This window comes from Chaetodon trifascialis, chromosome 23 (assembly GCF_039877785.1).
Source record: "Chaetodon trifascialis isolate fChaTrf1 chromosome 23, fChaTrf1.hap1, whole genome shotgun sequence".
Classification (NCBI taxonomy): domain Eukaryota; kingdom Metazoa; phylum Chordata; class Actinopteri; order Chaetodontiformes; family Chaetodontidae; genus Chaetodon; species Chaetodon trifascialis.
The window spans coordinates 5578744-5592384 of NC_092078.1; the positions used below are offsets into that span (position 1 = coordinate 5578744).

The window sequence follows — 13641 nt, forward strand, 5'->3', positions numbered from 1 at the left end:
GTAAACTTCAAAGTTAACTTCCTCTTTAGCCCAACGTTTTGTTTTGTTTTCATTAGTGAATTTAGGCAAGTAATACTAATTTTGTAGCCTTCTTCGACCGGCCATCAAAGAGACTCTTAATTTGTACTATCAGTCTAAAATAATCCGTCACGGACTCAACCGAACCAAACCCTGCGGCCAGCTGTTGATCCTTGGTCCGGTTCATAACCATCCGGAGCAGTCCATCATCTGTAACCGACCGCCGAACCAGTTCCAGAGACGCCCCGTTCCGCACCAGTTTGTCATCTTGGAGGTCTGGGCCTTCCACTAGACCACCAAGTAGATCGAGCCGCGGACGAACATCTGGAACGTCTTCGAGCCAGTTCGGAGCAGAGCACAACGAGACGCCAGCAACCAAGTAGGCACGCTAAGCGGGTTTGAATAAGAGTTGGTCCGTGAGGTTAAGAGTAGGTCAATTCGTCCAAATTCTCTCCATTAATCGTTCTTTCCCTTAACTCCGCGTTCGCGTCCCCATTATTCCTTTTAGACTGCCTCTCACTATCGCCAATTTATTTACCCTTGTGTTGCCATAAGTCTCTTGTGTGTTCTGTCATATCACCTCCCATCTTCTGTCTTATTGTTCATGGTACATTACCCATTATCCACAATTCTGCTTAATAAATGATATTTTGATTTAAGTCCTGGTTAGACGGTGTCCTTTTGAACTGAATATCTACGATCCCTGTATCCAGAGTTTACACTTCAGGTTATCAGACTGGTTTACCGTTAGTTCATTCGTTAGTATTTATCAGCGTTATAGCAGTTAATTTCTGCAGTCCCTCTTAGCTGAGGAAGGTGGTGCCCCGACATTTTATCAACGAATGCAACATCAAATTAAGGTAGTACACACTACAGAAGCTTGAAATATTCTTTACATTACTCAGGTGAAATGTTGCCTATGGAATATGTGGTTACCACTTAAATAAAGTAACAACATGAGTACACAATAAAAATGTAATACAACCACCTTTGCAGATGATGAAACGTTGTTTAGGCAGGTTTCTGGAACAACACCCACAAAAGATTTGCATAGTACAGTACTTCCATTATATACAAAACACACAAAACATTTCAAAAATATAATCTCTGTATTTACAGAATTTACAATACGGTCAATTAAAGAGCTATATACAGTAGCTTGGGCCCTCAAAAAATAACATGATCAATATGATAAATGAAGTTAGAATTTCTCAACACCAAAAATAGATGTACAAAAGCATGATTTTGCAGTGTTGGACCTTTCTATCGTCATATTAGCATTGCATTTTTTTAAGCTGTGCCGTTTCCAAATGTCACACTGAACAAAGTATCTTGGTCTAGTATATTGTTTTTTACTCAAAGCTAATTAAGACATCTTAAGCTACACATGGAGCTGTGACTGTTTAAGAAATTTCTTGGTAGGGCGACACTGAGGCCTTCCTCATGCGACTGAACTGGATCTTGTCATACACAGTCTCGGGCTAGATGAGTGACAAAATGAGGTAAGGAAAAAAAAAACATCAGCTCAAGACTCATTTTAATAAGAATTAATTTCTAAAACACTTGCTGCAATAAGAGGCAGAAATGTCACAAGCATAAATTCATCACCCACCAACCACAATGTATGTAAAAAATGTATCAAGAAATAACACAATATTTTTCATTCAAATAAGAAATTCACTCCATCCATCCATTTTCTATACCGCCTATCCCTTTCGGGTTTGCGGGGGGGCTGGAGTCTATCCCAGCTGTCAACGGGCGAGAGGCGGGGTACACCCTGAACGGGTCGCCAGTTGATCGCAGGGCAACACTTAGGACATACAACCATTCACGCTCACACTCACACCTAGGGGCAATTTAGAGTTGCCAATTAACCTAATGAGCATGTTTTTGGTCTGTGGGAGGAAGCCGAAGTACCCGGAGAGAACCCTCGCATGCACGGAAAGAACATGCAAACTTTGCACAGAAAGGCCCTGCCTGGGAATCAAACCGGCAACCTTCTTGCTGTGAGGCACGCGCACTACCACCGTGCTGCCCAAGAAATTCACTCCTAAGTAATAAAAGTTTTGCTGCTAAAACCTTACTTGGTCCAGTATGACCAGTAGCCATACTAGCCTATGGTTACTAAAGTTAGCAAAGGCTTTTTTTTATTTATACTATTTTTTTATACTGCTGTTCAAATGACATTACAGTCAGTTTGCTGACATGATGACTCTCCTAAACTTGTACTACTGTGCGCTTCTTTTGAGCATTAACCATCATCCTGTAGTTGCCACTTATGGCCACGTTACACAGGCTAGCTTTAAGCCTTTTTTACACATGAGATACTCCAACGATCTTCGTGTCAATCACACCATTAGTATAAGAGTTGCTTTCTTCCAGTGCTGGAGATTTTTTTAGGCAAATTTCTTCAAATATAATATTCATGGTAACGCTGCGGGCAAAATTAATGTTTTTGTCAAAGGAGTCTGGTGGCGTCAAAAAGAGTGATATAACCAGTGTTTCTGCTGGAGAAAAAAAAATCCTACAAATTTGCATATCATTGATATAAAGGAGGGAAGAGTACGCTGTAGCCACATGCTTGGATGTAGATGTGATCTTAGAATATTGCAAGAACCTCAAAGATAAAAGTTTTGCTCTTACCCCAGGTGTGCGTGAGTTGACTCTGTTATCAATGGTTTCATACACTGAGCATGGCTTCATGGTAGCTGCGGTCTCCTGGAAGTTTGAATGCACATGCATCACAGAGAAAGGAAACATGAAAGTGGGTAAAACATGCATTTCATCCTCTAAAACAAGCACAAAATTCACACTGAAACTGCACAGAGCATACTTACGCCTTCAACTGCAACCTCAGAGATATCAGCGTACACAGTGAGATCATTTGAGTCACTACCTGCTGGTAGATTTTCACGAAAGATGGAAAAAGAAAAACAGTGATATGTCAATCATACATACATTAAAAAAAAAACTCTGAGGACATGAAAAACCATTTACATGACAAAGTTAAAACAGGGCACACTGCTCCTCAATGCAGCCTTTCTTACCCTGTTGACCTCGTTTGTAGTAACACACACCCACTGCTATTCCAAGTGCAATGACGACTATCATGCAACCTCCAATTGACGCACCCATGAGAAGGACAGATTTTTGGTCTGCAAATGGTGGTATTGTCACTGTTACTGTCATGACAGAAGAACAGTAATAGTGCTCACATTTGTGCAAACAGAATTAATAAAACAGGAATATGAATCAAAGTGAAATGGCCAGCCTGTCCTCTCCAGAAAAATATAGGAACATAAACACCAGCAAGACAAAGCCGAGGGTGACAGATTTCCACAGGAATGTCAGCATCGAGGGTTTGGACATTGAGATTATGGACGTGTACAATTACTTGGGTTTTCACCTTAACCACAAACTGGACTGGACAAACAACACAGATGTCCTGTAGAGGACTGAGAAAGCTAAGGTGAGTACATAGGACACTGTTAAGAACAATGACTCTGTGGTGGCAGCTGCAGTTTTCTACGCAGTGGTCTGCTGGGGCTGTGGTAGCTTTTGTTGCGCTATTGTTATATGTTTATATGTATGTATATGTGCAATTTTCAATGTGTTGTTTTGTTTTGTTTTTTTCAACTTTGCAATAGTACAAACACTGTATTTATTATCCATACTGGGAACAGCATTTCTATAATCTGTACATATTGTACACACACATAGACCTGTGCAATTAAATTTTTATGCAACAGCATTTCTCAAGTGCAATTCAACATTAGCAGTTTTTTCCTAAGAACATTGGCAATAGCATCTTTATGGGCAGTAGTATTTTTATAATCTGTACATAATGTACATACACATAGTTGATTTTTTATTCTGTTCCCTGTATACTCCTTATGTTTACTCCTCTATGCTACTGTTTTTGCTGCTTTTGCCTTTTAATACTTTGCTGGCTGTAACGACTTAATTTCCACGGCGTGAGATGAATAAAGTTCCATCATATCACTAATGTCATCACTATGATCTATGGTCTCATTGTCTGTAAGGCAAGCCATTAGACTGTTTATCAGTGAACACCCTCAAGAACTTAACACTGATAATTACCTTTTCCTTCTGTATTGTTGCTGCACTTCACTATTTTGAATGCAGACATCTCACTGACAGCATTGTAAATTGTGCAGGTGAAGTTCGTATCTCCGTCCTGCGGTCTGATGATGTACTGCAGCCTGGAGCCACTTCTGGTTTGGTTCCTCACGGTCCAGTTGTAGCTAACACTGCTGTCAGTGGTTGCACTGCACTCCAGCAAAACTGTACAGGATTCATTCAAGGTGTGCCAGGTGGAATTGGATGTCAGGACAGGCTGCTTAGTTATGGGCTCTACTGGGGTAGATGGGAGACAGAGAGACAGTCCTACTTAGCCATTGCAGCTGGCTGAATTTGATAAAAATACATTATATGATTATTATACCCACAAACAGAAAATTCTTCAGTCTAGCTTCTCCGGACAAACTCTTTTGTTAACCTCTAATCCAAAATCTTCTGTCTTTGCTTCCAAAACACAAATGTACAAGCTAAATGATCAAGAGATGCTGAATATTTGAAACACTAGATCAAAGATACCACCAACATTTAACAATAATACACTCTTTTGGTGCAGACAGCACAGAAAACACATGATTTCTTTCTGCTACAATTATTGTGGCATCTGTTGTGTGAATCAATTAATCAATTAATTAATCAATAATAAATTATGGTGTATCAACAATTATTAGGTTACTTGGTGAATGAAAACTTAAGTGTCTCACCGTGAACTTGCAGAGAGATGATGACTGTTGGCCTTTGTTGGTCGCCCGTCTCTGACAAAAAACTGAAATTTCCAGAATCTTGGAGAGTCAGTCCTCTCACTGTTAAACTGAAGTCTGTGGGGTTTAGGTATAATCTGCCCGTGAACTGTTGTTTAGAACGATTCTTATTTTTGTCTGCAATTATTACCCTTCCATACTTCCATCTTGCTTCAGTGACCCCTTCAGTCGGTGAGCATGACGAAAGCTCTACGCTGTCGCCAACTTTTTTATGGATGACATGCTGGCAGCTGGAAGCCTCCACATCTGAAACACGAAAGAAAACCACAGAGTGGGTATCAATGGAAGCCGTGCTTACAATATTGATGGTATTTTTGCTCTTTCTCTTTTAAAACACAAAGTGGATTTCTCAAGATAATTTATTGCGGAAACAACGTCATGAGATTCAGAAGAGTGGACGATAAAAAATGTACTCTCTTGTGATTTGATACGGGGGGAATGAATTAAAGCTTTTTATTGTAAGGGACAGGCTTACATACAGGGTCAACATAAAGCAGATGTGTTACTGCCCAGTAGACTACTAGCAAAAGAATTTTGGATTTTGGAATTGGCATAAGGGAACTGGAAAAGACACAACCCACTCTAGTGGGTGTTTGAATGGTGTAATGAAGTGTGAAGATAAATAAGTTAGATTACTGTGTAGTCTGATGTGTCGATCAGTAGGTAGTGCTTTTCCAGTTGTCAAGACACCATCTACTAGAATTAAAAGCAAAGGAAACAACCATTTGCTTTCATGTAATAATGGGCTGGTTGTCTCTCTAAATAACAAGCCTTGCAATGTCGAGATAACAGCATTGAAAAAACATTAGCAAGCTCGGCAGGTCTTGGCTTCCGTAGGTATCATCGTTTTGAAAGGTCATCTAGCAGTAGCATAGAAAAGCAAAGAAAGAAATGGAATTTTATATCAACACATGATATGACACCCATACAAAGGCATGAAATGGCATAAAATAATGAAATAGCATGACAATATTACACGAATGTGACGTAACATGCCAACAGCAAACAAAATGTCTTCTTTCAGAATAGCTTTGTGTCCAGTCTCCTCCTGCCTGCAGTCACCATCAGTTTCCTGTAACCACGACATAGACTTTTCCCTAACCACAACAAATTATTTCAGTCATCTGACTCAGCCATATACCAGCAGGGAGGATGAGAAAACATTCACGTAAGCCATGTCTTGAATTGTCGTTGAGTTTGGGGGATTTGTTGTGTCATTTAGAAAAAGGACAAATTAAAAGGGCTGAATCAGAAAAAAACAACAACAACAATTTCAGAATCACTGTGGCTGTGAACAGAAATCAATCGTTAGCAGCTGACGCTTGAATATTTTGGCACAACAGCAGCCTTATCATTGCCTTATGTCGACAGAAAAAGCGGTGCACCCACAGACTTCCACCTCTGTGACAAAGGTGACAGTAAAGCTTTCACTCAGCACTGATCATCACTTTTGGCCAGTGCTGCTGCTACTGCTGGAGAGTGTTTGGGGAGTTTTACACTCTCCTTTGCTTCTGCAAATACCCACTTCTTCCTGTCTAAGCAATTACTATTACCAACTATGATTAATCACAGCATACTAGAAGCATATTAGAAGGTATAACAAAATAACCAATCATCTCAGAAAAAATAGCACACATATGGAAAGGATGACCCATCCCTGAATTGTGTAAGAATTGTAACCAAGCAGCTGCAGCAGGAAAATTGCTGACACACAGTGAACTAAGAAAAATGCAAAGCATATCCGCAAATATAGACCACAAGATACAATATTTTACCTATTCATGCAATCACAACCACTTCAATCAATTAACATTAAGCACCATGAGGATATCATGAGTTTTTTTATCAAGAGAAAACAACGACTAACGTTTTTTAACATTTAAGAGCGATGCCTTGTATTCATTTCTTCCATCTGGATGGCCCAGTTCTCAAATTGGTATATAACTACTATAGCTTTGAAGGCGCAGCTGCATAGCTCACAGGTGCTGTTTAAACACCATTTTGCATTTGCAAGCACGCAAGACAAGCAGACTGCAGGCATCTTCCAAGGAATACACGTAATTTCCTGAAGTGGCATCCAGTAAATTCTGCAGTCAATTCTGAGCAGAGTGCTCCAGGCAAAGGAAAAGCACTCATAACAGCACAAATCGAATACAAAGCAAGCAGAGGTGTACATACCATGAAGGCAGACCCAAAGAAGCAGCACAGAAGTGCATGTGAAAAAGCAGGTGAAGCAACGATGGCAACCACCAGCCATCTCTGTTGGGAGAGGAACAACGTCTGCTTCCTCTTCTGGTCTATCAAGCTGTGCTGTGACAAAAAAAAAAAAAAAAAGAGAGCGAGGGTGTGGGACGGTTCCTGTCAAAGGAGAAGCAGAAGACGCAGCCTGGCTTTCTCTGTTATACTGCCAGATAAAAAGTAAATTATGAGAGAAAATAAGGAGAAATAAGACTTCAATTAAAAGCCATCGGTCAGAGTTTTTGCTAAATCACAGCTAGGTGTTTTGCATTAATTTGCACTGTATTACCATTGTACTAGTTATGTCTGTTAGCTTACAAAACTATTAGGTGACAAAAAACAAATGTTCAAGTTTGCTTAATTTGCCTATAAACTCTGGTAAGCCTGAATACATACTATATCAACTTAGTCCTACCCTGTTTTAACTCAAGCTAACAAAAATGTTCCTGCATACTGCGAGCAACCACATCCGAGCTTGATGTGCAAAGTTGTGTTTGAGGCGAGTGTCCAGCATCTGAAAACCTCTGAGCAGGAAGGAGCCACGACCTGTCATCTGATAACGCTAAATGAGCGGATGCTAAATTGATTACTGTTTCACACCAAGAGCAAGTGTCATCAGAATTATGGAGCACATTACATAAATAAAAGCTAGATTGTAAGTGTTACTTTAAGACTGAACAAGCAACTCATATTCAGTGCTACAGTAGAAGCTGAGGCATAGTGTAACAAGGTGGGTTTTTAGCCTGCAGCAGTAAATGGGCGATAAATGCAAGGAGGATGCAGCCTTTGTCTATTATAGCCCAAAGCATTGGAACACATTACCTATATTATATCAATGACTGATATGCAGAACCACAGGGTCAACTGTAGGCCAGCATCAGAGTCTAGATTTGAATACAAGCTGCAAAAGTGAGCGAATAGAGAAGCGAAATAGCTTGGAAAGACGTGGGTAGGTGCTACTTTCCTCCACATAATGCATAAATAAAGACCTGCATTTTTAGAGCTGGACTGACTGGGAAAATGATGATGTCAGGAGGGGATTCTTCAGAACCATAACCCCTGTCGCCACTGCAGCAGGTAGTGGAAGACTGCGGTTTCACTAGTCTCTACAAAATAGGGGAGATTACTGGTAGCCATCTCAACGATGTCCGCAACAGCCTTCCCCTTTCTGCACAATGTGTCTGCAGCGGTGGTCTTTGCAAGGCATCTAACCCACTTTGACTTCCTTTTAACTAGTAAGTGACGGCCTGTTCACAGTTAAAGAGTAGACAACCAAAACGTGCTTCATGCTTCACACAACTGTGCTACGTGTTTTACTTCTCCATAAAGTGACTGGTGAAGATTTTTTTTTTTTTTTCGAACGCTGTGACACTGAAATCTTTAGAATGTCACCACTTTACAGACCAACTGTGTTTAACCTCCTTGTGTCATGTCTGTCTTTTTTTTTTTCAAACCTACAAATTTTAAATAAACGGATCAATAATAATAATAAAAAATAAAGACCATAATTTTGAATTTTCCTGAAATTACAAATATTTGTGATAGTTGGTCCACCAGTGTGGTTCAGACTGAAATATCTCAATAACTGCTTGATGGACTGCCATGAAACATTGTACAGATATTCAGGCAACCGGCAGTTACACTACCTGCATTTCATTGTGCATTCCTGTATTTCATAATGACAATTAAGCTGATCCATGAACCCCATTTCCCATCAGCCTCAGCTGTGCTAATGAGCACTAAACATAAGCTAAAGGTTTGTGCTAATTACCAAGTGTTAGCATGCTAACACTAATTTAAGATTGTGAACAGGGTAAAGATCATCTGCAACCATCAGTATGTTAGCATGGTCACTGTGACCATGCTAACATGTCGATTTGTTAACTGCTCACAGAGCCTCACAGAGCTGCTAGTGTGGCAGTAGACTCTTAGTCGTTCTTAACTTTTTAGGGCATTAGGCGTCTGCTCTTACCCAAAGGCATTTTAGTAAAAAGATTGCAATCTTCAGGGCACTACACAATGATGACAGTGGGAGTTGGGAGGCATTTGCATTTAGCAGACTTATTTCCTTTTTTCTGACACATGGTCGAGTGGGTAAAATGTGTCAACTTCTTTTTTGGGAACAGTTCATATGATGGACACTCCCATTCTCCACTATGTCAAAATATTTTCAATTTCCAGAAACAATTTTCTATTTCCACTGATTTTCAAGTTTCCCTTCCGACCGTTTACGTGGTGAGGTTTAACATCACATGCTAACAAAGAAAAGTTTAACGTTCACGTCTGCTGAAATGTTTTTTTTCAAAGGAGAAGTGATACAGTGGCAGTAAAGTGACACTGGTCAGTGTCATTACAGAAACAGAACCAAGACATAACAACACACCCTAACCCTTGACATCCTTTAAAAAATCCCCGAATACAAACCAGATGAGTTCAAAAGTGCTTTGACATAAAGCTAATTTATTGACATAGAAATGTCTTTCACTGTAATTACATTACTGAATTGACTGTTAAATAAAAGACAACATTCATTGTTTAATACAAAGCAACGTGTGAAACAATGTGTAAGATTGCTTACCTGGATGGAAGAAAAACATTTTTGATTTCAACTTTTGTTTTTTTTGGTTTTTTTTGGATTGTTGAGAAGAATGTACAAAGCACTTTATCCCATGATATTACACAGTTAAATACACTAAATCTGCTTGTGCATTAAGTCATGAATCATGTGTGCACTCATTGGTGAAACTGTAAAAATATTTGACCACAAGAACCACCAAGTAGCAAATAACTGAAAGGAAAACCACATAGCACCACCAAGTGGCTAAAAATATAAACCTACATGCATGACAAAATTCAGTTCAATTCAATTCAATTCAATATTCCTTTATTAGTCCCATGAGGGGAAATTCCAATTATATCAGAGTCAAGAAAAATGCGTTCTTGAAAGGCTGTTTGTAAAAGGTAAAGCTTTAAAAGAGGATTATTGGCTCCATGATATAGAACGATCTATACAGTTGAGTTGAAAGGACAAATAAATGCACAAACAAGAAAACCAGGTCACTGAACTCTGCTGACAGTAACTCATTCATCCCTTCGTCATTGAGCCTCAAAAATCACGAAGAAACAACCAGGGTACTAAACTTCTATAACAAGTGATGTAAATGTCATCGGCAGGTGTCTTGTTTTGCAGATGATGATGCGCTTTTCTTCATGGACCTGGAACCAAATTAGAGGAAACAACAGAAGAAAATGATTGAGAAAAACAGAAAGCCTTTCAAACACATGCTTAACACTGTTAAACAGCTGCAGTTTTGTAAGGTTTAGGCAACAAAACTACTTGGTGATGTTTATGAAAAGATCACAGTTTGGGTCAAGCTAAGTACTCTTACATATACGTGACATAAGCTAAATCACAACAATGACTTTCAGCTGCAAATGGACATGAATCCCAGTCTCCTGGATCAAAGTCCGGTGTCTGCTCCATCCATCAACCATAGCCTGCTCTGACTGCTGACTAATTGCTCTTTATACTATATGACCTTGTTCTGAGTGTCTGATATTCCCGCAGATGAGCTTACATCAGACGGATTTTAAAGGGTACATTGTGATTTCGTATGACCTGAGAAAGAGAATGGCGTGTGACTTTTCACCTCCAGATATTGGCAGCCACGGGTGTAATAAACCAAGAAACTGTTTAGTGGGTGTAACTTGTCGCCACAGTTCCTCTTTCAGAGATGTGTTGGTGCGATAGCCACATTTGATCAGTGTTAACATCAAAGTGTATGCAGTATGTGTAAGAAAACAGAAACCATTGTCACGCACAATCATACTTAGTACAACGTAGTGACATTTGTTCATGGCCATCCCTGGAGATGCAGCATGCATCCACTGTGCACCCCCCAGGGACCAAAAATATAATAATAATGTGCACCCATAGCTTTTAGGCAGCACATATGTGTACCCCAATACACAGAGAGACTGAATGTATGTCTATTCTGGTTATCTTTATGCCTATTTTGGATTCATTTTAAATTTTATGTCACTTACCTGGGATCTTTGAGATGAACTGATGAAGATATTTACTGTATTGATCTGGTCATCCACCTGAAATCAGAATGTGTTTGATTACTTGAATTTTAACCACTGATTTATTATGTCAATCAATGTTTATACTGTACCTGTTCCATCATCTTCAGAGGCTCTCGCAGTTTCATAGACACAATCATCACCTATAGGTTGTAGATAATCAATGCAAGGTCATTTTAATGAACATTTGTATGTTCATTTTTAATACATTAATACATTTGTATTAAAACATTATTTTTTTTTCCTTCAAACGACAGCTAACTAAAAAGAGCAACTGACCATGGACGAGAGAGGAGTAAACAGGCTGTTGAGTTTCAGCTTGGTTGACCATATGAGACTGGTTGAGCCTGAAGAATGTAGTTAAACATGTATATTAGCAGCAAAGAAAGCAGTAAAGAACATGTATAATATATTGCTGGTGTTAAGTTGTAGATGAAAAGTGTCCCAACCTGTTACAAAACAGACCTGTGAAAAAGAAAAATGTTACCACTGCTCGGTTTCATGACTTCAGAATCAGGCAGTGATTTTGAATGATCAGTGTCACCCATCTAACATCAGCAAGAGGACGACTTACCCTTTGACTTTGTGTAGCAAAGCAGCAAAGACAGCAGTAGAATAATCAGTGAAATTCCAATAACCCGCCCGGTAATCAGTGGTAGAATTGATGAAGAGCTCATTGCTGCAATAATAAATAATATGTCCATCAATAAGCTGTAAAAGTACTCCACTGTAAAAAGTACATCAAGTCCATTTCTTGCATGAGCAGGCGGATCAGTGACAGATAAGGCACAGGAGTACCTGTACTTATGGTGTAAGATGTGTATATTATTAGCAGAATGTGAAGAATATTAGCATGCTAACCAGCTAGCTTCAGCCTGTTCAAATGATTAGATGGAACATATGGATTACTCATATCTCTGCGGGGTTCAGTTGTGGCTGTCCTTACCACCTTTGATGATCCACTATCTACTCATTCACGTGCCCCGTGACCCACGCGATCCCATTCACGTTCATTGATTTTGCATCAAAATGTGCATAAAAGTAAAGTAATTATATTTTCTTTCCTTGCACATACTTTTTTCTTCTGTATTGTTGCTGCACTTCACTGTGACAGACGCAGACATCTCACTGACAGCATTGTAAATTGTGCAGGTGAAGTTTGTATCTCCGTCCTGCGGTCTGATGATGTACTGCAGCCTGGAGCCACTTCTGGTTTGGTTCCTCACGGTCCAGTTGTAGCTAACACTGCTGTCAGTGGTTGCACTGCACTCCAGCAAAACTGTACAGTATTTGTTCAAGGTGTGCCAGGTGGAATTGGATGTCAGGACAGGCTGCTTAGTTATGGGCTCTACTGAGGTAGATGGGAGACAGAGAGACAGTCCTACTTAGCCATTGCAGCTGGCTGAATTTGATAAATCCATTATACATGTACATAAAAACACAGACAAATTCTTGTGTAGCAGAAGAACTAGACCCACAAACAGAAAATTCTTCAGTGTAGTTTCTCTGGACAAACTCTTTTGTTAACCTGTATTCCAAAATCTTCTGTCTTTGCTTCCAAAACACAAATGTACAAGCTAAATGATCAAGAGATGCTAAAGGGAATATATGAAACACTAGATTAAAGATACCACAACAATAATACACTCTTTTGGTGCAGACAGCACAGAAAACACATGATTTCTTTCTGCTACAATTATTGTGGGATCTGTTTTGTGAATCAATTAATCAGCTAATTAATCAATAATAAATTATTGTGTATCAACAATTTTTAGGTTACTTGGTGAATGAAAACTGTCTTACCGTGAACTTGCAGAGAGATGATGACTGTTGGCCTTTGTTTGCCGCCCGCCTCTGACACAAAACTGAAATTTCCAGAATCTTGGAGAGTCAGTCCTCTCACTGTTAAACTGAAGTTTGTGGGGTTTAGGTATAATCTGCCCGTGAACTGTTGTTCAGAACGATTCTTATTTTTGTCTACAATCATGACCTCTCCATACTTCCATTTTGCGTCAGTGACCCCTTCAGTCAGTGAGCATGACGAAAGCTCTACGCTGTCGCCAACTTTTTTATGGATGACATGTTGGCAGCTGGAAGCCTCCACATCTGAAACACAGACACAAATAACCCCTTATATAACGTCTTTGTCACTGTGAAATTGATCTTGATATTATTGCTAAAATAACTAAAACAAATAGCCTTTAATAGCTTTTAAACAGTAGATCTGCACAGCTTTACTGACCAGAGGTATACATACCATGCAGGAAGACCCCCAGCAGGAGCAGAGCACCGCATGTAAAGAAGCTGATTGAGTATCGGAGGCGGCCATCAACCATTTCTGAGATGAACGTCTGTTTCCTCTTCTGGTCTATCAAACTCTGCTGTGACAGAAAAAGAACCGATGGGGCGGAAGTCAGGCAGCAAGCAGAAAATGCACTCT

The 13641-nt window shown here is 39.6% G+C and overlaps 2 protein-coding genes across 2 annotated transcripts; both read right to left on the reverse strand.

Annotated features, from left to right (window-relative positions):
• Positions 1-1010: 1010 nt before the first annotated feature.
• On the reverse strand, positions 1011-7166 carry LOC139351545 (CD48 antigen-like). Its single transcript, XM_070993488.1, has 7 exons — positions 7056-7166; positions 4821-5123; positions 4120-4392; positions 3066-3173; positions 2856-2917; positions 2662-2736; positions 1011-1499 (listed from the first exon to the last, which is right to left on the reverse strand). Exons 1-7 carry the CDS (start codon positions 7132-7134, stop codon positions 1422-1424), a joined length of 978 nt encoding a protein of 325 aa, XP_070849589.1. The 5' UTR covers positions 7135-7166; the 3' UTR covers positions 1011-1421.
• Positions 7167-10273: 3107 nt separating this feature from the next.
• Positions 10274-13550, reverse strand: LOC139351634 (SLAM family member 5-like). Its single transcript, XM_070993612.1, has 6 exons — positions 13459-13550; positions 13005-13307; positions 12277-12549; positions 11481-11880; positions 11294-11344; positions 10274-10331 (listed from the first exon to the last, which is right to left on the reverse strand). Exons 1-4 carry the CDS (start codon positions 13535-13537, stop codon positions 11756-11758), a joined length of 780 nt encoding a protein of 259 aa, XP_070849713.1. The 5' UTR covers positions 13538-13550; the 3' UTR covers positions 10274-10331; positions 11294-11344; positions 11481-11755.
• Between the last annotated feature and the right edge of the window lie 91 nt (positions 13551-13641).